The following is a 26,465-nucleotide window of genomic DNA, read 5'->3' on the forward strand; positions in this document are numbered from 1 at the left end:
CAAATTTCTTGTTAACATACTATAGTTTTGGCAAGTCAATTAGGACATCTACTTTGTGCATGACACAAGTAATTTTTCCAACGATTGTTAATACACAGATTATTTCACTTATAATTCACTGTGTCTTTAATTTCAGTGGGTCAGAAGTTTACATACACTAAGTTGACTCTACCTTTACACAGCTTGGAAAATTCCAGAAAATTATGTCATGGCTATAGAAGCTTCTGATCGGCTAATTGACATCATTTGAGTCAATTGGAGGTGTACCTGTGAATGTATTTCAAGGCTTACCTTCAAACTCAGTGCCTCTTTGCTTGACATCATGGGAAAATCAAAAGAAATCAGCCAAGACCTCAGAAAAAACATTGTAGACCTTCACAAGTCTGGTTCATTCTTGGGAGCAATTTCTAAACGCCTGAAGGTACCACGTTCATCTGTACAAACAATAGCACGCAAGTATAAACACCATGTGACCACGCAGCCATCATACCTCTCAGGAAGGAGACGCGTTCTGTCTCCTAGAGATGAACGTACTTGGGTGTGAAAAGTGCAAATGAATCCCAGAACAACAGCAAAGGACCTTGTGAAGATGCTGGAGGAAACAGGTACAAAAGTATCTATATACACAGTAAAATGAGTCCTATATCGACATAACCTGAAACCAGCAAGGAAGAAGCCACTGCTCCAAAACCGCCATAAAAAAAGCTAGACTACGGTTTGCAACTGCACATGGGGACAAAGGTCATACTTTTTGGAGAAATGTCCTCTGGTCTGATGAAACAAAAAATAGAACTTTTTGGCCATCATGACCATTGTTATGTTTGGAGAAAAAAGGGGGAAGCTTGCAAGCTGAAGAACACCATCCCAACCGTGAAGCACGGGGGTGGCAGCATCATGTTGTGGGGGTACTTTGCTGCAGGAGGGACTGGTACACTTCACAATATAGATAGCATCATGAGGAAATAAAATTATGTGGATATATTGAAGCAACATCTCAAGACATCAGTCAGGAAGTTAAAGCTTGGTCGCAAATGGGTCTTTCAAATGGACAATGACCCCGATCATACTTCCAAAGATGTGGCAAAATGGCTTAAGGACAACAAAGTCAAGGTATTGGAGTGGCCACCACAAAGCCCTGATCTCAATCCTATAGAAACTTTGTAGGCAGAACTGAAAAAGTGTGTGCAAGCAAGGAGGTCTACAAACCTAACTCAGTTGCACCAGCTCTGTCAGGAGGAATGGGCCAAAATTCACCCAACTTATTGTGGGAAGCTTGTGGGAGGCTATCGAAATGTTTGACCCAAGTTAAACAATTTAAAGGAAATGCTACCAACTACTAATTGTGTATGTAAACTTCTGACCCACTGGGAATGTGATGAAAGAAATAAAAGCTGAAATAAATAATTCTCTCTACTATTATTCTGACATTTCACATTCTTAAAAGAAAGTGGTGTTCCTAACTGACCTATGACAGGGAATTTTTACGAGGATTAAATGTCAGGAATTGTGAAAACTGAGTTTAAATGTATTTGGCTAATCTGTATGTAAACTTCCGACTTCAACTGTAGATGTGTCCAAACGTTTGACTGTTACTGCATATATATATGCATATTATAGTGTCTATAGACAGTGTCATGACTGTCCTGTGAGGATCCAGATGGGTCGGATCAGCTTTGCAGTGGATGACCCCTCTCCTTCGTGTGGAGGGTGGGGGGTTGACAGTTCACACCCTGTTGTAAATCAAGGATTAGAACTTTTAAGCTATCTCCCTCTCCAAATTCCCACAGGAATGTGCCTTTTTTCCACAGGCGTTTCCCCGCCGAAACTAACACATTTTAAAGCGAATACTGGGCAATGTTCAGAGGCGACCAAAAAAATAATAATGTCATTTCAGTTGTTATTTTGTGATGTCATTCAAAATGTTATTAAGGAGATACTGTAACTTGAAAAGTAAATACACTATATGTACGAAGTCTCCATCCTTTACGTTGTGTATGAAATATGAAAAATTATGAAAGTGTTTTTTTTAAGAGAGGGATGTGATCTTAGAAACTATAAGAGGAAATTGTTTCTATAACTTTGTACAAGTGAGTAGTCACCACCCCTTGAGTGAGGTCAGAGAGCGTTTGAGCCTCACAAACCGCCACTTTTGAATTAACTGCATAAAACGGTGGGTTAAGAATGAACATATCAGACCAGAGAGAGGTTTTAGCTGCAAATCACGTCCAAAATGGTTTGAACTCTGAAATCTCAACACGAGGTAGAGACAATAACGTCAACTCCTGAACAATCACTGGTATGGCTGATTAGCTGTCCTAAGTAAAGTATCTAGAAAAGATCATTTAAGTGGGACCATTCTACTACTCTTCAAACCAACGTATTCTACTACTCTCATCACAACTGAGAACCATTGACTACACTGGATAGCCTATCTTCAAGGTAACATCTTCCAGAGCGAGTGGAAGCAGAGTGAGCTCTGTAGTTCTGTTCAGGACTGCACGACAGTTCGCCGATGCCGGGTGGAAGCAGAGTGAGTTCTGTAGTTCTGTTCAGGATTGCACGACAGTTCGCCGGATGCCGGGTGGAAGCAGAGTGAGCTCTGTAGTTCTGTTCAGGACTGCACGACAGTTCGCCGGATGCCGGGTGGAAGCAGAGTGAGCTCTGTAGTTCTGTTCAGGACTGCACGACAGTTCGCCGGATGCCGGGTGGAAGCAGAGTGAGCTCTGTAGTTCTGTTCAGGACTGCACGACAGTTCGCCGATGCCGGGTGGAAGCAGAGTGAGCTCTGTAGTTCTGTTCAGGACTGCACGACAGTTCGCCGGATGCCGGGTGACAGCAGAGGAGAGCAACAGCAGAAGAGACTTTTTCCAACCTACACTATGAATGTTTAAATGATGTATTCAACATAGACAAGAAAAATACAATAGTTTGTGTGTTATTAGTTTAAGCACACTTTGTTTGTCTATCGATGTGACTAAGATGAAGATCAGATTAAATTTTAGGACTCGTTTATGCAGAAATCCAGGTAATTCCAAAGGGTTCACATACTTTTTCTTTCCACCACACACACACACACACACACACACACACACACACACACACACACACACACACACACACACACACACACACACACACACACACACACACACACACACACACACACACACACACACACACACACACACACGTGAAGTGAAGACATATCTGACCTTGATCAGGCAAGAGTTGGTGACCACGTGTTTGGGGTCCACTATGTCCACCAGGGGCTCCTTCATGGCCACGTTACGGATGCAGGTCATGTCAAAGCCATACACGTTCTCCCACCCTGTGGAAACACAGCTCATTATGGAACACCTTTGTGGAAGAAGGGATATTACATAAGTCCTCCCTAGAGAGGGAGGAATCTATTGTGTCTATCCGATATGGCACCCTAATCCCTATGTAGTTGACCAGGGCCCAAGGACTCTGGTCAAAAGTAGTGGACTAAACAGGGAATTGAGGGCCATTTCAGAAACAGACGTTGTATTCGTCGCTCTCTAGGTCGGATTTACAGTATTTTATTGCCCTTCTATAGGGTCGGGTAGACAGCTTCCTTAGACTCTGTTGCACTTTGCCGGCTAACCATCACTGCAGTACAGTGCATGGCAGTAAACAGAGAGATTCTCCTTCTCTTCCCTAATATATTTTATCCTCAGGCTAACTGATCATAGATTATGCATGGCCACAGTACTTAAAGATGGACTGTCAAATGTTTGTATAATTTTAGATCCCGAAGTGCATCTTTAAGATAGGATAGTGTGTGTGTGTAAGCATCTCTATTGTGTCCCATTAAAGTGGAACCACTTAAGTTTAACGATAGGAGGAGGAAGGAATAATGAGCAGGTCGCACCTCAGCTGTTGATGTGCATTCTCATGCCCTAAAACTGAAGTAGTCTAGTCCTAGGTCATATTCCTTAAGCATTAAACATAAGAAAATGGACTGAAACAGGGAGGCACTATCTGATTTTCTCCAATAAGAAATGCTAATTTCCATTTTCTGTTGCCAAATGTTTTGCTATTATATGCCCTAATGAATACAGCCGTTCTCTCATGAAGACAGAACATTATTTTAGAGCACTAAGTGATCCAGCATGACATCCCTTCCCAAAAGGCATCTACAGTATAAGCATCTGTTTGTTGGAACCAGACTGGGACCAACATGGGCAATGTGCCCCGATCGTCTTCTATCTCTTCTCAAAGCTTTCCTTTCCCTAAAACATCCCTCTGCACATGCAGAGAGCGAAACAGCACTAGCTGGACTTCTCTTCAGTGCTCAGTCATGTGGCCTGGGTTTCTGTAAGCCTAAGGAGCTCTGTCTCATGGTGTGTAATTCCCTAGTTGTGGCAGTGTGTATGTGGAATGGGTGTGTGTATTGCTTCTGCTTCTTGTCCTCTGTTCTGCTGCCATGGCTCCTGTCTCTGGTCTCTGTGCTGAAATGAAGATGAACAATTCCACCAAAATCCTCCAGGAGAGCTTTAGTGTGGGCTAGCACAGAGATGGAGAGGTTTGTTGACCTATAATATCAGATCAATCACCACTTATGCCTTTGAAAAGTTCAAATGCACCAACACTAATGTGTGTGTGTGTGTATGTGTGTTTGTGTGTGTGTCTTTTTTTTGCATGTGCTGCTATGGTTGTTCTACATTCACGGTCTATTAGCGAAGCAGAAACATAAGCCAGGTTAGATCCACCCTGGGAATAGAGAGCGAGTTACGGGCAGCAGGACTTATGTGAGGGCCCAGGGCCAACTAAACATACACCAACACAAACACACTCACAGTGGATTTTGAAGTCCTTGTACTGCCTGTCCTCGATGGCCACCACATACAGTGCAGCACGGTCGGGAAACATCAGACCGCCGGGTTTCTGTGTGAAATATGGGGAGGGAAAAACACCCTGCAATCAATCCTGCACACAAGACATGTCATTTATCAGCTGTGCTGCATGTGAGAAGAACCAAACGCCGAGCCAGGTTATGGTTTTCATTCCTGGTTAAGTCTACGAGGTTTGAGCGTTGTTCGTTCTGCTCGCATGTCTGGTTAATGCATGTGCACGCACACATATGTACACACACACACACACACACACACACACACACACACACACACACACACACACACACACACACACACACACACACACACACACACACACACACACACACACACACACACACACGCACACACACATATGCCTACCAGCCACTTGTCCCTTGCAAAGATGACGGTATTGAGCATGGACTCGTAGAAGAGACAGTAGCCCATCCACTCTGAGATGATGATGTCAACCTTCTCCACTGGCAGCTCCACCTCCTCCACCTTGCCCCTGAAGATAGTAATAACTGCAAGACATACCATAACACACCATTACCATGGAGCCAATCATATTAGGTCTATGTGAAGAGTACATAGGAGGTCAACACCACAGCACAGAACACAATCACTTAAGCTCTGCTTCTAACTCAGTCGGGGTCTCAACTTACTTTCTTAAAGTGTTCTGAACAATTTGAGACCATTCTCAATGTCAAACCAGTTGGAGAATATTCCTAGAACATTACCAATTTCTATTTTATTTGAATCCAGAAAGTTGTGGGAAGGTTATACGCAAACTAAGCAAAGAACCACATGTTCTACCCAAGCTGAAAGAAACACGGTTCTCAGAAAATGATTTGCTAGCTGGGAAGATACATTCATACAGAAAGATTCTAATCATTAAGCACGTTTCCATCCACAGTTTTTATGCGTGTAAAGTTAGACTGTTCTTATAAAAATGTATTGAGTACTATTGATCATAGTATGGATATAGTTAGCATGCCAAAAGTTCCCAGATGTCATACTAAATTCGACCAAATTTCGAAATATACAAGCAGTGGACACTATTGCTGTGCTTTTAGGGCCCATAATGCAATTCTTCAAGAAAATGGACATGGCTTCGCAACATTTGCAGATTTGAAGAAAGTCCAATGAGAGATGGTACAAATGTAAATACAACATGTAAATATGAATTGCTTTAACTAATTATTACAAATGTTAAGAAAATGTTGAGCAATTAAATAAAAAAGTAATTACTTTTCAAATATATTATGTTACATGTTATGTTGGCTGATTATTTGTTAGCTACACTATTAGCCTTAAACTGCATAGTATATCATTACAGCAGATGCTTGTATGTATGTATGTATATTAGCTAGCTCCCTAAATGTTAGGTGGATACTAATGCATCAAACTTGCGAATATATTAACTATTACATAGTTGTGTGTGGTATGTCTGTCTCGAGCCACATACAGTGCATCCTGAGCCATTTAGGGTTAAACATAGGAATGGACACAAATAATGAAATATCAAATACAGATGGAGGAAAACATTTATTGATTTGATTATTCACGTCATTCTTAGCTTAGCTAAGTGGTATAGTCGTGGTGCATTCTCAATGGACATTGCTAATGAAGTCGTAAGATGTCTAGCTAGTAATTTCTTACGCTAACAAGCTAGCATAAATTGCATAGCAACAGCATCAACTTCCAGTAGACATGCGCTAGTACTCTCAACTGAAAGGATACCGTTCGTTTACAGTATACAAAAATGAACTAATATTATATAGTATGCAGTATATACTCATTAAGTACACTACCATTCAAAAGTTTGGGGTCACTTTGAAATGTCTTTGTTTTTGAAAGAAAAGCAATTTTTTGGTCCATTAAAATAACATCAAATTGGTCAGAAATACAGTGTAGACATGTTGTAAATGACTATTATAGCTGGAAACGGCAGATTTTTTTATGGGCCTCTGTATATTTATGGGCCTCTGTATATAATAATATACAGAGGCCCATTATCAGCAACCATCACTCCTGTGTTCCAATGGCACGTTGTGTTAGCTAATCCAAGTTTATAATTTTAAAAGGCGAATTGATCATTAGAAAACCCTTTTGCAATTATGTTAGCACAGCTGAAAACTGTTGTTCTGATTAAATAAGCAATAAAACTGGCCTTCTTTAGACTAGTTGAATATCTGGAGCATCAGCATTTTTGGGATTGATTACACGCTCAAAATGGCCAGAAACAAAGACCTTTCTTCTGAAACTCGTCAGTCTATTCTTGTTCTGAGAAATGAAGGCTATTCCATGTGAAAAATTGCCAAGAAACTGAATATCTCGTACAACGCTGTGTACTACTCCCTTCACAGAACAGTGCAAACTGGCTTTAACCAGAATAGAAGTAGAGTGGGAGGCCCCGGCGCACAACTGAGCAAGAGGACAAGTACATTAGTGTCTAGTTTGAGAAACAGATGCGTCACAAGCCCTCAACTGGCAGCTTCAACATTAACAGTGAAGAGGCGACTCCAGGATGCTGGCCTTCTGGGCAGAGTTGCAAAGAAAAAGCCATATCTCAGACTGGCCAATAAAAAGAAAAGATTAACTCTGCCTAGAAGTCCAGCATCCCGGAGTCGCCCCTTCACTGTTGACGTTGAGACTTGTGTTTTGTGGGTACTATTTAATGAAGCTGCCAGTAAGGGAAGGGAGAAGCCTCAGGAGGAAGCCAGGAAGGAGGAAGAGAAGGCCAAGGCCAGAAAAGCACAGCTGCAGCTTGAGTTCAAGGTAAGGGAAACTGCACAACAAATCATCTATATGAATGACCGATTGACTGACTGACACTTTTTTGGTGTCATGACCCTTCTGTGCCATTTATCACACATCACATTCATGATTTTCTGCATTGTAGAATAATAGTGAAGACATCAAAACAACAAAATAACACATATGGAATCATGTAGTCACCAAAAAAGTGTTATATTTGAGATTCTTCAAAGTAGCCACCCTTTGCCTTGATGACAGCTTTGTACACTCTTGGCATTCTCTCAACCAGCGTCATGAGGTAGTCACCTGGAATGCATTTCAATTAACAGGTGTGCCTTGTGAAAAGTTAATTTGTGGAATTTTTTCCTTCTTAATGCGTTTCAGCCAATCAGTTGTGTTATGAAGAGGTAGGGTTGGTATGCAGAAGATAGCCCTATTTGGTAAAAGACCAAGTCCATATTATGGCAAGAACAGCTCAAATAAGCAAAGAGAAATGGCAGTCCATCACTATTTTAAGACATGAAGGTCAGTGGGCCAGCAGGAACACCCATGTGAATTGCTCCTGCAGGGGGAGCTATACCGGTCTCTTCTAAACCCTAACCCTCTAACCCTAAACCTTAACCCGTTAACCCTTAACCCTAAACCTTAACCCTAAACCTAACCCAACTCCATTTCAATGTAGGAAGTACACTGAAATTCCAATTCTGATTTTTTTCTCATTGTTGGCAATGAGGAAATTTACAATTGATATTGCAATTTCAGTTTACTTCCTGAATTGGCTGAATTGAACCAACCATAACTCTAATCCAGGGTTTTCTAAACTCGGTCCTCGGGACCCCAGGTGGTGCCGTTTTTTTTGTTTTTGTCCTAGCACTACACAGCTGATTCAAATAATCAACTAATCATTAAGCTTTGATCATTTGAATCAGCTGTGTAGGAAACTCTGCTCTAACCCTTTACCCGAAACCTTCTAATCATACCAGCTGACCCTTACCCTCTACCCCTAACCCTACACCCCAAATCATTCTAACACCGAGACAAACAACTCTAGCGCACTGTCCAAAATGTATCGCAACAGTTGACAAACAGCAAAAGAACCATCTGTCTTTTTTCACGTTTACCTGAAAGAATCCGTACAGTAAGTGTGCTTGTCCTTGCAAATGACATAAACACAACCTTGTTAGCTCTGATCAAAGCAAAAACTCTATCGTTCTCTCATGAAAGCCTCTTACTGAAATGCACACCTGTCTGTTTGAATACACACAGATCTATGCAGAGCTCATTTTCTTTTCTCTGGGATAATTAATGGATTGGACATGTATAGCGATTTTGAGACACCCAAAAACTTTGCAAATTAATGGGGAAGCACACCTCATCCACCTCCAATGTGTAGCACCCACTTGGGTGATGAATGGCAACCAATTTGCACCAGAAGGCTCACTACACATTATCTATCATGTGAGGAGTGATATATGCCAATTAAGAATGAGGGGGATGATAATGTGACCAGGTTAGGAATTTAGCCAGGACACCGGGGATGACACCCTTACTTTTACGATAAGCATCAGGGGATTTTTTTGTGACCACAGAGAGTCAGGACACCCGTTTAACATCCCATCCGAAAGAGGGCACCCAACACAGGGCAATGTTCCCATCAATGCCTTGGGGTATTGGGATTGGAATTTCAACACCATTTACAGCAGCATCTGGTCTCCCATCCAGGGACTGACCAGGACCTACCCTGCTTTGTTTCAGAGGCAAGCCATCAGTGGAATACAGGGTGGTATGCTGCTGGCATAGTCACCTGTTGAAGTATCCTGTGGTTAGGAAAGCTTTTTCGGGATTATCAAGTCCCCTTTTTGTTCAAGTTGGGCTGAAGTGCTTTTGGGTACACTTAGACTTTCTCAGTGTATTTGATGTCTGGTAGAGACCAAAATTGTGTAATGCAATAATGGCAAGGAGTTTAGTGTATAACGGGAAACTAGGTGACCCTGGCTACAGCACAGAGATTAAACATCTCTATTCTCTTTACACAACAAGCTATTTCTGTCATTCAGATCAAATCAGACTTTTGGCTACAATGATGACTTGAAGACTGGGCTCTGAAGCAAAACTCCTCTTAGACAAACAAAATGAAGTTCAAATATACTGCACCTTATTGCACTGGGAATATTGTTTTAGCCGCAAACATTTACCTCTTCTTGAAATTAGATTTTTTTTTTTTCACATTTGAAGTCCCCTTTCCAGTCATTATGCGCCCTGTCTACACATACAGTAAGCACCACATTATAATGAATGATACTGCCACACTCGAAGGTGCTATGACTGGTTTCATAAAGATGTTATGAATGTCTTATGTATACCCCCTTTAGGTAAAGTGTTACCGATGTGTCACTCTATTCTATTCCCCCCCAGGCTTGGTCCCAGTTTGCACTCTGTCCTTGGCTTGCCAAAAGCCTTCCAAAACACACTGGAGGTTACAAATGAGCTGGTCCACTCAATTACCCCATCCATATTTATTTATTTAGATCTATGTTGCTGGTGCCACTTTGTTTATGCTGCTATTATTTTGTTAGGGCTTAAATCTCAACTTGGCTAAGCTGTTAGCTGTTGGCTCCCCCCCTTGGGTTTGAGCTGTGGGGGAGATATTTGTAGGCTATACTCGGCCTTGTCTCAGGATGGTAAGTTGGTGGTTGAAGATATCCCTCTAGTGGTGTGGGGGCTGTGCTTTGGCAAAGTGGGTGGGGTTATATCCTGCCTGTTTGGCCCTGTCCGGGGGTATTGTCGGATGGGGCCATAGTGTCTCCCGACCCCTCCTGTCTCAGCCTCCAGTATTGCGCTAGGGTCAGTCTGTTATCTGGAGTATTTCCCCTGTCTTATCCGGTGTCCTGTGTGAATTTAAATATGTTCTCTCTAATTATTTTTCTCTCTTTCTTTCTTTCTTACTTTCTTTCTTTCTTTCTCTCTTTCTGTCTCTCGGAGGACCTGAGCCCTACGACCATGCCTCAGGACTACCTGGCCTGATGACTCCTTGTTGTCCCCAGTCCACCTGGTTGTGCTGCTGCTCCATTTTCAACTGTTCTGCCTGTGGCTATGGAACCTTGACCTGTTCACCGGACGTGCTACCTGTCCCAGACTTGCTGTTTTCAACTCTCTAGAGACACCAGGAGTGGTAGAGATACTCTGAATGATCGGCTATGAAAAGCCAACTGACATTTACTCCTGAGGCGCTGACCTGTTGCACCCTCTATAACCACAGTGATTATTATTATTTGACCCTGCTGGTCATCTATGAACATTTGAACATCTTGGCCATGTTCTGTTATAGTCTCCACCCGGCACAGCCAGAAGAGGACTGGCCACCCCTCATAGCCTGGTTCCTCTCTAGGTTTCTTCCTAGGTTCTGGCCTTTCTAGGGAGTTTTTCCTAGCCACCGTGCTTCTACACCTACATTGCTTGCTGTTTGGGGTTTTAGGCAGGGTTTCTGTACAGCACTTTGTGACATCAGCTGACGTAAAAAGGGCTTTATAAATACATTTGATTTGATTTGATAGCCGAGTGACCATTTTCCATGACTGTGTTGTTATTCCCCTATAAAATATGAGCGTACTACAGATAAGTGAGTGATTATGTTTTAAATTAACCTATCACACACAACTTCCCATGTTCTTGGTGTATTCTCCCCTAACAGACACTCTGCCACACATCCCTGTTGTACTGCATCTCTGAGGAGAATAGTGAATAGGCACAGTGAATAAGAAAGACCTTCAGCTCTTACCACTGTCCAGGTGGTTAGACTTGATGATTTTCTCAGAGTACTCCGATATACTGGAACATTCAATCTGGGGAAAAAGCAAAACATAAATCATTTCAAACATTTTGCCACTAATACCAGTGATCACCAAAATAAAGAGATGCTTCAACTCATTACGGGAATGAAAAAGGCTTAAGTTATCACTGTGCATCACACGTGGAGAATGTTTGGATCATAATGGTGGGATATGCCACTCTCTAACTATGTCCAACCAGGTGGGGTCTGAGATGGTAGTTAGCACTGGGAGACCAGAACTTGAAGTGCTCTTAAGTAAAGTTAAAGAAACAAAGAATATAACAGTTTGTCCTTTCCTGTGCCCAGCTGTCAAAGCTGCGTACTTCAGATAATGGGCCAAGTACAGGCTACTCACAACAATCTCTCTCTCTCTCTCTCTCTCTCTCTCTCTCTCTCTCTCTCTCTCTCTCTCTCTCTCTCTCTCTCTCTCTCTCTCTCTCTCTCTCTCTCTCTCTCTCTCTCTCTCTCTCTCTCTCTCTCTCTCTCTCTCTCTCTCTCTCTCTCTCTCTCTCTCTCTCTTTAACACAGACACACTCACAAGGCACACTGACATGAACACACAGAGCACATTAGCACAGCTTGATATCTGCCTGCATAAAAAAGCAGCTCACCCCATGCCAGTGGTACTCTGCCGACCTGTCTGGATTTCACAATGGCCACACTTCAGGGGCCCGAGGCACATAGACTGGAAGCCCACCAGGAGCGCCCACTGCACTTCCAATGTGCTTGATTTATTGAACTGACAATAAATAAGTTTTTATATAATAAAGGCTCTCCTCTATCAACTTTAGAGAATTCAATTGAAAGCCTTCACATGAATAAAGCAGGGACACAGTCATGCCGTGCGCACTGGGTCCGCGGTCAAACGACCAGCCCTCATCACTGTCAAACACTCCCTAAAACACTTCAGCAAGCAGGCCTTTCTAATCGACCTGGCCCGGGTATCCGGGATGGATATTGCCCTCATTCGATCACTAGAGGATGCCTGGTTATTCTTTAAAAGTGTTTTCCTCACCATCTTAAATAAGCATGCCCCGTTCAAAAAATGTAGAACCAGGAACAGATCTGGTCTGGTTCAATCCAGACCTGACTGCCCTTGACCAGCACAAAAACATCCTGTGGCATACTGCATTAGCATCAAATAGCCCCCGCGATATGCAACTTTTCAGGGAAGTTAGGAACAAATATACACAGGCAGTTAGGAAAGCAAAGGCTATCTTTTTCAAACAGAAATGTGCATCCTGTAGCACTAACTCCAAAAAGTTCTGGGACACTGTAAAGTCCATGGAGAATAAGAGCACCTCCTCCCAGCTGCCCACTGCACTGAGACTAGACTAACACTGTCACCACTGATAAATCCACGATAATTGAACATTTCAATAAGCATTTTTCGACGGCTGCCAAAGCCTCACCCATTTCTCTTTCACCCAAATCCAGATCCTGATGTTCTGAAAGAGCTGCACAATCTGGACCCCTACAAATCAGCTGGGCTAGACAATCTGGACCCTATCTTTCTAAAATGATCCGCCAAAATTGTTGCAACCCCTATTACTAGTCTGGTCAACCTCTCTTTCATATCGTCTGAGATCCCCCAAGGATTGGAAAGCTGCCGCCGTCATCCCCCTCTTCAAAGGGGGAGACACTCTAGACCCAAACTGCTACAGACCTATATCTATCCTACCCTGCCTTTCTAAGGTCTTCGAAAGCTAAGTTAACAAACAGATCTCCGACCATATCGAATCCCACCGTACATTCTCCGCTATACAATCTGGTTTCCGAGCTGGTCTTGGGTGCACCTCAGCCACGCTCAAGGTCCTGAAATATATCATAACAGCCATCGATAAGAGACAATACTGTGCAGCTGTATTCATCGACCTGGCCAAGGATTTCGACTGAAAATCACCACATTCTTATTGGCAGACTCAATAGCCTTGGTTTATCAAATGATTTCCTCGCCTGGTTCACCAACTACGTCTCAGATAGAGTTCAGTGTGTCAAATCAGAGGGCCTGTTGTCCGGACCTCTGGCAGTCTCTATGGGGGTGCCAACCCAATTCTCGGGCCGACTCTTTTCTCTGTATCAATGGATGTCACTCTTGCTGCTGGTGATTCTCTGATCCACCTCTACGAAGATGACACCATTCTGTATACTTCTGGCCCCTCTTTGGACACTGTGTTAACTAACCTCCAGATGAGCTTCAATGCCATACAACTCTACTTCCTTGTCTTCCAACTGCTCTTAAATGCAAGTAAAAATAAATGCATGCTCTTCAACCGATCGCTGCCCACACCTGCCCGCCCGTCCAGCATTACTACTCTGGACGGTTCTGACTTAGAATATGTGGACAACTACAAATACCTAGGTGTCTGGTTAGACTGTAAACTCTCCTTCCAGACTCACATTAAGCATCTCCAATCCAAAATTCTAACTAGAATCGGCCTCCTATTTCGCAACAAAGCATCCTTTACTCATGCTGCCAAACATACCCTCGTAAAACTGACTATCCTACCAATCCTTGACTTCAGCAATGTCATTTACAAAATGACACAGCTCACTGGTCACCATAGCATCACCCACCCGTAGCACACACTCCAACATGTATATTTCACTGGTCACCCCCAAAGCCAATTCCTCCTTTGGCCACCTTTCCTTCCAGTTCTCTGCTGCCAATGACTGGAACGAACTGCAAAAATCACTGAAGCTGGAGACTCATATCTCCCTCGATAACTTTAAGCGCCAGCTGTCAGAGCAGCTCACAGATCACTGCACCTGTACATAGCCCATCTGTAAATAGCCCATCTATCTACCTCATCTCCATACTATTACTTATTATATTTATTTTGCTCCTTTGCACCCCATTATCTCTACTTGCACATTCATCTTCTGCACTTCTATCACTCCAGTGTTTAATTTCCATATTGTAATTATTTCGCCACTGTGGCCTATTTATTGCCTTACCTCCCTTATCCTACCTCATTTACACACACTGTATATAGTCTTTTTCTATTGTATTATTGACTGTATGTTTGTTTATTCCATGTGTAACTGTGTTGTTGTTTGTGACACACTGCTTTGCTTTATCTAGGCCAGGTCGCAGTTGTAAATGAGAACTTGTTCTAGCTTACTTGGCTAAATAAGGTTGACAAATAATAATAATAATTATATAGCGATCAATATTAAACCTTGAAAGTGTCAGGATTCTGCAGGTATAGACTTCTACTCCCATGTACGCTAAATAACTCCCACTATGGGCTTGTATCCAGGGTAAGGTAGGTTACTTTCTAAATGTAATCTCTTACAGTTTGGATTACTGAAACTCAGTAATGTAATCTAATTACTTTCAGTTACTTTTTTGATTACTATCCCCTTAAGAGCCATTACAAGAAGACAAAAAGGATCCATCAAACGCATTTGGTGTGTCATCATAGTTATCTCTGACATGTGGTCAGACTCGCTCAGGTGGAACAAACTTAAACTTGCGCCTTTTTTCAATTATGAATTGAATGTCATTGAGAAAACAGAAAGTTGTCATAATGTACTTTTTGCAAACATCCTTTCTGAATTTAAAAGTGATCCAAGAAGTAATCATCTTGTTTTTCAAAGTATCTCTAATCTGATTACAATATTTTTGCTGGTAATGTAATTTATTACAGTTTTTTTGTAACCAGTTTACGTGTAATCGAAGACATGTAATCAGTTACTCCCCAACCCTGCAAGTATCTCTGAGCTGTACGAGGTGATTCATGCTCTACACCACCCATTTATTCTCTGGAAAACAGAGAGGACAGGGTGAAGCTGGCTAATGCTGGAGCCCTTGGTAATGCCGGGGCAGAAGGACCCAGCTGTGGCCTGCCTTCTCTTTGCATTGCTGTTCTGGAGCTGTCAACCTGGGCACAGCTGGACCTCTACAGCCCATTAGTAGCAGTGCCCATGGTAATCAGTCAGCTGCCAGCCTGCCACCACTGGCCACACACATCTGTTCCCCCAGGCCTGGCCTGCTGTAAAATGGCATGTAGAGGAGAGAATGTCATCGATAATGTGTAGCCTGTGAGTGTGTGTGTGTGCGCGTGTGTGTCAGCTCACACCAATTGGCACTGATTTCTCCCTTTGCTCGAAGACAGTGACAGATCCAGAACCTACCTTCAGTGCCATGCCTGAGTGGGCGCTCTCACCCACAGAGATCTGAATGTCCCTCACATTGCCTCCCAGCTCCCAATGATGCCAGAAGGCATCAAACTGTCTCTCACCCACAGGCAGTCACACAGCTCCTCCTCCCTGGAGACTCCAATTGTCACATAGCTACCTCTAAGGAATCAATTCCACAAGGTTGGCTTAAAGGCAGGCACATATCTGCATACAGACTGTTCAACTAAGTGTTGCACAGTATCGGTATTGGAAGAACAGTAATTTGACCAGATGATCCACACACACACACACACACACACACACACACACACACACACACACACACACACACACACACACACACACACACACACACACACACACACACACACACACACACACACACACACACACACACACACACACACACCCTCAGAACAGCCTCAATTCATCAGGTGCATGTACTCTGGTGTCAAAAACGTTCCAATGCGTTCCATTGACTCCAATGCTTCCCACAGTGGTGTCAAGTTGGCTGGATGTCCTTTGGGAAGTGGACCATTCCTGACATACAAGGCATTGCAGTTCTTGACAGCAGAGTTGGAGTTCTTGACCCACCAAACCGGTGCGCCTGGCACCTACTACCATACCCCGTTCAGAGGTACTCAAATCTCTTGTCTTGCCCATTCACCCTCAGAATGGCACAAATACACAATGCATGTCTCAATTGTCTCAGGGGTTTAAAATTGTATTTAACTTGTCTTCTCCCCATCTACACTGATTGAAGTGGATTCAAGGTGAAGGTGAGAAGGGATGATAACTATATCGACCAAATTTTCACATTTGTGCTTTGTCATCAGAAATGATTGCTTCTGGTACCTTCATGTGTGTGTAAAATATCACTGTTCTCAGATGTTTTATTCATAGATTTCAGATATGAATTATAATGATTTTCTTGCTAAATGCTATTTATTAATTATTTACCTGAAATTGAATGTTGGTATCCTGTATATTTGATGATACAGTGCCTTCAGAAAGTATTCATACCCGTTGACTTATTCCACATTTGTTGTGTTACAGCCTGAATTCAAAATGGATTAAATATTTTAAAAATTCTCACCCATCTACACACAATCCCCCATAATGACAAAGTGAAAACGTGTTTTTTTTATTATTTGTAATTTTATAGAAAATGAAATACAGAAACATCTCATTTATTTAAGTATTCACACCCCTGAGTCAATACATGTTATAATAACTTTTGGCAGTCTTTCTGGGTAAGTCTCTAAGAGCTTTGCACACCTGGATTGTACAATATTTGCACACTATTCTTAAAAATATTCTTCAAACTCTGTCAAGTTGGTTATTGATCATTGCTAGACAGCCATTTTCAAGTCTTGCCATAGATTTTCAAACCGATTAAAGTCAAAACTGTAACAAGGCCACTCAGGAATATTCAATGTCATCTTGCTAAGCAACTCCAGTGCATATTTGGCTTTGTGTTTAAAGTTATTTTACTGTGGAAAGGTGAATTTATCTCCCAGTATCTGTTGGGAAGCAGACTGAACCATGTTTTCTTCTAGCGTTTTGCCTGTGCTTAGCTCTATTTCATGTATTTTTTATCTCAAAAACTCCCTAGTCCTTGCCGATGACAAGCATACCCATAACATGATGCAGCCACCACTATGCTTGAAAATATGAAGAGTGGTACTCAGTGATGTGTTGTGTTGGATTTGCTTTGTATTCAGAACATAAAGTGAATTTCTTTTTTTTAAACTTTAGTGCCTTATTGCAAACAAGATGCATGTTTTGGAATAGTTTTATTCTGTACAGGCGTCCTTCTTTTCATTATGTCATTTATGTTAGTATTGTGGAGTAACTACAATGTTGTTGATCCATCCTCAGTTATCTCCTATCACAGCCATTAAACTCTTTAACTGCTTTAAAGTCACCATTGGCCTCATGGTGAAATCCTCTCCAACAGCTGAGTTAGGAAGGACGCCTGTATCTTTGTAGTGACTGGGTGTATTGATACACCATCCAAAGTCTAATTAATAACTTCACCATGCTCAAACGGATATTCAATGCCTGCTTTTTTACATGTTTTACCCATCTACCAATAGGTGCCCTTCTTTGCGAGGGATTGGAAAACCACTCTGGTCTTTGTGGTGGAACCTGTGTTTGAAATGCTCTGCTCGACTGAAGGACCTTACAGATAATTGTATGTGTGGGGTACAGAGATGAGGTAGTCATTCAAAAATTATGTTAACAGAGTGAGTCAATAAAACCTATTATGTCACTTGTTATGCACATGTTTACTCCTGAATTTAGTTAGACTTGCCATAACAAAGGGATTGAATGGGTATTGACCTATTTTTTTTTTGCAAAAATGTCTAAAAACATCATTCCACTTTGACATTACGGGGAATTGTGTGCAGGCCAGCGACACAAAATCTCAATTAAATAAAATGTCAATTCTGGCTGTTACACAACAAAATGTGGAAAAAGTCAAGGAGTGTGAATACTTCCTTAAGGCACTGTACTTTCTGTAGGTACTGTAAGCCCCATTTTGATCAAGAAAAACCCTGCAAGGAATGACCATCCATGAGATCAAATCCATTGAATCCATTTACCATTCACTGTGTTGTTGGTGCTCAGAAAATGTATCAGACCTTCAGAATTAACAGAGAGCCCACTCTGGAAATGTGATGTACTTGTGCAGCTCCAAACAATAGCTCTTATAATGAAAAGGGCACTTCTGAGATTCATATTCATATTTGTAATGTTGTATACATTTGTGAAAATGGTTATAAACTAGACATACTCCATATATTAGAGCACACTAAGGGACATAACGGCAATAAGATTTTGTCTGCATAATGTACCGTTCACAGATCACAAGATCTTACAAGAGGCACAGTGCCTTCAGAAAGTATTCAGATCCCTTGACTTTTTCCACATTTTGTTACGTTACAGCCTTATTCTGAAAAAATCCTCAGCAATATACACACAACACCACATAATGACAAAACGCAAACAGGTTTTTAGAAATGTTTGCAAATGTGTTAAAAATAAAAAGCAGAAATACCTTATTTACATAAGTATTCAGTATCCTTTGCTATGAGACTCGAAATTGAGCTCAGGTGCATCCTGTTTCCATTGATCATCCTTGAGATGTTTCTACGTCTTGATTGGAGTCCACCTGTGGTAAATTCCATTGTTTGGACATGATTTGGAAAGTCACACACCTGTCTATATAAGGTCCCACAGTTGACGGTACATGTCAGAGCAAAAACCAAACCATGAGGTCGAAGGAATGTTCCGTAGAGCTCCGAGACTGGGGAAGGTTACTGGGGAAGGGTACCAATAAATGTCTGCAGCATTGAAGCTCCCCAAGAACACAGTGGCTTCCATCATTCTTATATGGAAGAAGTTTGGAAAAACCAAGACTCTTCCTAGAGCTGACCGCCTGGGCAAACTGAGCAATCGGGGGAGAAGGTCCTTGGTCAGGGAGGTGACCAAGAACCCGCTGATCACTGACAGAGCTCTAGAGTTCCTCTGTGGAGATGGGAGAAACTTCCAGAAGGACAACAATCTCTGCAGCACTCCACCAATCAGGCCTTTATGGTCGTAGAGTGGCCAGACAGAAACCATTCCTCAGTAAAATGCACATGACAGCCAACTTGGAGTTTGCCAGAAGGCACCTAAACGCTCAAGAAACTCTGAGAAACAAGATTCTCTGGTCTGATGAAACCAAGATTGAACTCTTTGGTCTGAATGCCAAGCTTCACGTCTGGAGGAAACCCGGCACCATCCCTACGGTGAAGCATGGTGGTGGAAGCATCATGATGTGGGGATGTTTTTCAGAGGTAGGGACTGGGAGACTAGTCAGGATGGAGGGAAAGATGAACGAAGCAAAGTACAGAGAGACCCTCAATAAAAACCTGCTCAAGAGCGCTCAGGACCTCAGACTGGGGCAAAGTTTTACCTTCCAACAGGACAACAGTGCTAAGCACACAGCAAAGACAACACAGGATTGGCTTTAGGACAAGTCTCTGAATGTCCATGAGTGGCTCAGCCAGAGCCCGTACTTGAACCCGATCTAACATCTTCGGAGAGACCTGAAAACAACTGTACAGTAACGCCCGCCATCCAACCTGGCAGAGCTTGAGAGGATTTGCAGAGAAGAATGGGAGAAACTCCCCAAATAAAGGTGTGCTAAGCTTGTAGTGTCATACCCAAGAAGACTCAAGGCTGTAATTGCTGCCAAAGGTCTTTCAACAAAGTACTGAGTAAAGGGTCTGAATACTTATGTAAATGTAATATCAGTTTTTATTTGTAATAAATTAGCAAAAAAAAAAAAAAAACTGTTTTTGCTTTGTTATTATGGGGTATTGTGTGTAGATTGATGAGGTTTAATACATTTTAGAATAAGGCTGTAACATAACAAAATGTGGAAAAAGTCAAGGGGTCTGAATACTTTCCGAAGGCACTGTAGGTCTAAAAATGCCAATTGTCATTATTTTCAAAAAATATCACCTGTGATACAAATGTGAAAGGCATGTCAAACACCCTTCCTCCCAATTACATTTTTTTTAGATTATTGCCAGAACAATAAATATATACATGCACGCACACGCATGCGCACACGCACACACGCACACACACAGTTACACAAACTGACAAAAAATCCTGTCCAAGACCAATGTACTAAATAAGAACCACAGGGGTGTCAACAAGCTCCTGGCCCAAATCCAGCATGCATTTTCAGATTTGCCTAGAGTGGAAATTACTTCTGCTCCACAATGCACAACTCAGCATCTGAGAGCTCTAAAATAGAGAGAGCTTATCCAGACAACCTGCCTGACATGCAGACAGCGAATAACCACCTGAGGTAAACCAAGTCTGCACTGTGACAAACTCATACATTCATCAACAAATATATGTACATATGCATAGTATACACATGTAAAGATACAAGTACACAGACACACACTCGCACGCACACACACTCACACGACGCACGCACGCGGTCTGGGGAGAGCAAGCGGCTTGTCAGGCTAGGCTTCACAGCATTTCCTGACGCTGTCGGTTATGATGGTTCTACCTGATAACATTCTAGTCCGAGGCCAGACAGGGACCAAGGAGTGAGACAGCTTCTCGTACCCCGTACACATGCTTGGCTCCCGCCTTGGCTGCAAACATGGACAGGATGCCGGTCCCGCTGCCAACGTCAAGGACGATCTTGTCCTTGAAGGCGTGCTTGTTGTGGTACATGGCGTTCCTGTAGGTCAGCGTCCTCACTTCGTCCTTCAGCATCTCCTGTTCAGTGACAAATGATTGGTGTCAGGGAGGGAGATGTCAAAACCACTTCTAACAGTGTATCCAGGTGAAAAACAAGGTGTTTTTCAATCAAAGCCATATTAACTTCCCTGACAATATGAACGTAGACTTAGTGTCGTGTGAGTGGATGAAATACAGTATATTAAACATGAATCAGCCAGTCACTGTAATCCCACCGTTCCTTTTCAGACACACTGGTCCACATTGAAAAACAGTGGGGGGTTACTGCATATCTCTCTTAAGTCAAATCAACCATTCTCTGTCTGTCAGGAACATTCACAGAGCAGAAAGTATAAAAACCAATCTGACCTAGTGAATTCAAAAAAATGTCACAGAACAAACCCCATCTCACAGGTCTTACTTGAAATATTCTCTCTACCCTTCTGACACCCTCCTCTCATGTACCCTGGAACAGTTGGACATCTCTGGGGAGGAGTTGCAGTTCTCTGAAGTGTTAGGCTGGTTGGCTGGTCTTTAGTGGAACTAGCTGGAACACAGTATATCTCTGGGGAGGAGCTGCAGTTCTGTGAAGTGTTAGGCTGGTTGGCTGGTCTTTAGTGGAACTAGCTGGAACACAATACATCTCTGGGGAGGAGCTGCAGTTCTCTGAAGTGTTAGGCTGGTTGGCTGGTCTTTAGTGGAACTAGCTGGAACACAGTACATCTCTGGGGAGGAGCTGCAGTTCTGTGAAGTGTTAGGCTGGTTGGCTGGTCTTTAGTGGAACTAGCTGGAACACAGTACATCTCTGGGGAGGAGCTGCAGTTCTGTGAAGTGGTCTAATGTGGGCTGGCCTTTAGTGGAACTAACTTTACATAGAGCCATGTAAGAACACAGTTGGTAAGAACTGAGAATATATTTACAAAGCATCTTAAAGTAGAATAATAATAATAATAATGATGCTAATAATAATGGTACTAATAATAATGATACTGATAATAATAATAATAATAATAATGGTACTAATAATACTAATAATAATGATACTACTACTACTAATAATAATAATGATTATTATACTAATACTAATAATAAGAATAATAAGAATAATAATTATACTAATAATAACAATGATACTAATAATAACAATGATACTAATAATAACAATGATACTAATAATAATTCTAATGATATTACTACTAATAATAATAATATTAATAAAATAATGATACTAATAATACTATTACTACTACTACTAATAATAATAATACTACTACTAATAATAAGAATTATTATAATGATACTAATAATACTACTACTAATAATAATAATAATGATACTAATAATACTACTACCACTAATAATAATAATAATGATACTACTAATAATAATACTACTACTAATAATAATAATTATTATAATGATACTACTACTAATAATAATAATAATTATACTAATAATAATACTACTACTAATAATAATAATTATTATAATGATACTACTACTACTACTACTACTACTACTACTACTACTACTACTACTACTACTACTACTAATAATAATAATAATAATAATAATGATACTAATAATACTATTACTACTACCACTAATAATAATAATAATAATGATAGTAATAATACAACGAATTATAATAATAATACTAATGACAATAATGATAATAATAATGATCATAATAATAATGATAATAATAATAATAATGATCATAATAATAATGATACTACTACTAATAATAATAATGATACTAATAATACTAATAATAATAACAACTAATGACGCTAATAATAATAATGATGATACTAATAATAATATACTAATAATAGTAATAATACTACTAATAATAATAAGACTGATAATACTAATAAGAAGAAGAATAATTATACTAATAATACTAATACCTACAATAATAATAATGATAATAATGATACTACTAATAATAATAATAATAAAAAATAATCATAATAATGATACGAATAATACTACTACTACTAATAATATTAATTATACTAATAATACTAATACCTACAATAATAATAATGATAATAATGATACTACTAATAATAATAATAATAAAAAATAATCATAATAATGATACGAATAATACTACTACTCCTAATAATAATAATAATGATACTACTACTACTAATAATAATAATAATAATAATAATAATACTTTGAATACTAATACCTACAATAATAATAATGATAATAATGATACTAATAATAATAACAATAATAATAATGATAATAATAATGATACTAATAATAATAATAATAATAATAATAATAATAATAATAATAAATAGTATGAGGGCTCATCTAAAATCAAGACCCCCGTGTAATCTTATGCTGATCCTAGGTCAGCATTACTACTTTAAGTTTGAGAAGCTTGATGCATACAGCCCCTGGGCAGCCCTACCTCATGGATTCCAAAGTGGGCGTAGGAGTCAAAGTAGTAGTCCCTGGAGGTCATCTCCTCAGGGTTGAGGAACTTGGTCATCTTCCCCCGGCCAGGGCAGCTAGGCAGGGAGGCAGCGTGGGGCGTATGGGGCGGCCGCGGGACATGGTGGACAGAGTGCACAGGCTTGGGCAGCGAGGTGGGCTGCACGCGCTGAGATTGGATGATGCGGATTGGCTGTGGCTGCTGCTGTTGCTAAGGATTTTTAGAGAATGGTAACACACAATAAAGACATCATGGGGCCGGAGCAGATTTCTAAAAGTCAGGTCTTCTACAGAAAAACAGTGGGTGAAGGACATACTGTATGATGATAAAACTGTAAAAGCCAATGAATTGATTTTGTGTTAGCACAACACTCTGCATTCTGCTCCCAATCTGCGGGAAGAACAGATCTTTCAGCAGTTTATATTCTTTGCTATTTTCCTATCTCATTTGTTCTTTCAACAGTCATCGGCTTTCCCATGGAGCACCAGAGGTGAGTGGACCAAGCGTATATGTCTAGAGACAACACTAGCAGTATTGACAGGATGTATGTCTGTCAGTCTGTCTGAGGAAAGCAGAAGATGCAGAATTCTACACAGAAGGTGTGCCTGTAAAACTCTGATTGTCACCTGTAATGCCTGCTGGGAGTGTACAGACAGAAGCCTGTCTGATCAGCCCATAGCTCAGCGGAAGAAAAAGGATCCAGGATTTCCTTCCCTTCCAGACATATTATCGAGAGGAAAAAGGGGAAAAATTCAATCGAGCATTCAACTCAACCCATGTCATCTTCTGTTCCCTGGTGCACATATATCTTAAGATTTAGATTTCACTCTCATGGCTATCAGTGATATTGATCTGGCCTTGTCAGTCCTTCTCCTCAGTCTTGTGCTCAGCAGCCACTCTGACTGTGCAGCTTTGTCTTTGTCCTTGTTTTGCTGAGTAATGTGGATGGTCTGTCAACAGGGGGTGGAGCAACAGGCAGCTCCAAACACTGGCTCCATTCACACAGAATAACCTGTTCTAGTCACGTACTGGGTAAGCAGGAAGATACATGGCAACAAACATTACTTTCACTGATGGACAAACAGGATGGGCAAAAACAGACAGAGACAAGAAAAAAAAGTGTATCAAAACTATATGGGTACCAGAGTCATCTTTTTCTTCATCTTCTGTTCCTCAAACTTTTACTCTCAAGCATAGAATGCTACAATTCTCATGTTAACTACATCTAAAGTAAACTCCCTGCTCTGCTGATGAGAATTGTTCTCCTCTCTCTGCTCATGCAGGGAGTAATAAAGGCCTAGTGCAGTAATTTGGTGGAATGTTTCATATGTATATAAATTCGTTTTTTATTGTGATTCATCAGCAAAATCTTGGTTCATCCTCAGCACCCCTACACACCGCGGCTATGCGTTTCGCAGGATGGTCCACTCAGGGAGCAAGCCAAAATAGCCGTTCCAGTTTGAGGTTGCTACAGGACCAAGGACAGCGCACGAGCTATAAACGCGGGCTCGCGCCTTAAATCACGTTTCTCTGAATATTGACCTGTGACTGACCGAGTGCAACCTTTCTCTGGATTACCAACAAGCCAAAATAATGAGTGGCAGACACGAGTAGGCTATCATTAGGGTAGCTCCTATTAAACACAGTGTCACACGAATCAATTACGTTTGCGCAACTCAACTAATGGTCAATGAACAGTTTGAAGTCACTGTATGCTTAGGATAAAAAATATTGTATGAGTGGAGCGTGCCATTTGGTATAGACATTTTACAAGGCATAGTCTATGTTGCACAAAAGTGGACCCAAAGAGTACCAACACATAAAGTGGACCCAAAGAGTACCAACACATATATTGCAGAGGTACCAGCATGCACTTGTGCGCGATGTGCTTTCCATGCTTGAAATGAGAAATTAACCTGACAATAACAGCGCAGTAGACTATTCATCACTCACGTTGTTGTGTAGCTTTGCCTATGAATTAATGGAAGATTGCACACCTACCTCAGTGCTCTCAGACTCCGCCATTTCCCCCCTGAGCAGCATACAGCGGGAGGAGTGTTTAATTCCCATAAAAGCCCTGGAGATTTGGTCTCGATAGGATGAAATTATTATTTTTGATAGGATTTAGTCGGAGTTATTTTTGTCCACACTTTTCCTCAACTTGTAATTTACAGACACAATTGCTGTGAAATTATATTTCAAAGACAAAAAAACGAAATAAAGTCTCACAGGAGTAGCGACCTCTATTAGCAGATAAAAGTGTTCTGGATTCCATTGTGCAAAAGTTATATGTCTCCCATGTCGCTTTCTAGGAGATTTTCCGGAAACCTCTCATCACTTTGCAACCCTTGAGGAAAATGAATAAGGTAAACGGCGTTCCATGTTCTCCAGCGATGTCGGCTACTCTAGATCAGGTGCAACGCACACTATCAGATCACATTTAGGAGCAAGTTGTTCATTTATGGTCGGAACATTGGTGTCTAAAAATAGAGACCCATGTCCCTATTGCTGTGATGTCTTGGAGAAAAGCAGGCAACATGTTATTTCCTTAAAGCTTTGGGTTGTCTCACTCTTGATAACTCCTTACAGATGTTCATGCCATTTTATTTTCCACGAGATTATACTGCAAGCATTGCCTATTTAAGCCTATGAATAACGCAATAACTACTGTCGAAGAGTCCATTTCAGCGCAGGAAGCTCCAAAATATAGAAGGGCTCACGCTTTGCTTGATCTAATTTCCACTTTGTCGAATTGCTAGGCAGCCTCATATGGAAAGTTCAACTTTACTCTCAGCTTGAATTTGAAGATATGACAGGATGCTCAAAGCCTTGCTACTTGAAACAGAAGGCACCACCACCTCAGTGCGCATGTGAAATCAGTGCTTGCTGCTCGCGGGTTTGGTTTTTCACCTTCTCAGCCGATCCTGTCCTTTGAGATGAGTTCAAACCCCTCGGAGAGAGGATAGGTGTCTAGTCAGTGAGGTTCTCCTGCTCCCTCTCCCTCCCCACAACTGAGATTAAAAGAGACAGCATCCCTACCCCCCCCCCTGTTTGTTGGCAAAATGATTGTGCAGACAAGTAAGGGATGACAATTTTAGCTTGCCCTCTTCAATATTTTATTTAGCTACTTCTTTCATGTTTATTCAGCTATTCCA

At 41.2% G+C, this 26,465-nt stretch overlaps 1 protein-coding gene across 1 annotated transcript in view; it reads right to left on the minus strand.

Annotated features, from left to right (window-relative positions):
* LOC118400743 (protein arginine N-methyltransferase 8-B) overlaps positions 1-26,252 on the minus strand; it is a 41,798-nt gene extending 15,546 nt beyond the window's left edge. Inside the window, exons 1-7 of the mRNA XM_035797747.2 lie at positions 25,312-26,252; positions 23,287-23,520; positions 20,736-20,891; positions 11,397-11,460; positions 5,240-5,382; positions 4,820-4,907; positions 3,212-3,327 (exon numbers count right to left, since the gene is read on the minus strand). Coding sequence (XP_035653640.2) covers positions 3,212-3,327; positions 4,820-4,907; positions 5,240-5,382; positions 11,397-11,460; positions 20,736-20,891; positions 23,287-23,520; positions 25,312-25,380 — 870 coding nt within the window. The 5' untranslated portion in view covers positions 25,381-26,252. The remainder of the gene's footprint in view (positions 1-3,211; positions 3,328-4,819; positions 4,908-5,239; positions 5,383-11,396; positions 11,461-20,735; positions 20,892-23,286; positions 23,521-25,311) is intronic.
* Positions 26,253-26,465: the final 213 nt, after the last annotated feature.

The sequence above is a fragment of the Oncorhynchus keta genome, chromosome 22 (assembly GCF_023373465.1).
Source record: "Oncorhynchus keta strain PuntledgeMale-10-30-2019 chromosome 22, Oket_V2, whole genome shotgun sequence".
NCBI lineage: Eukaryota > Metazoa > Chordata > Actinopteri > Salmoniformes > Salmonidae > Oncorhynchus > Oncorhynchus keta.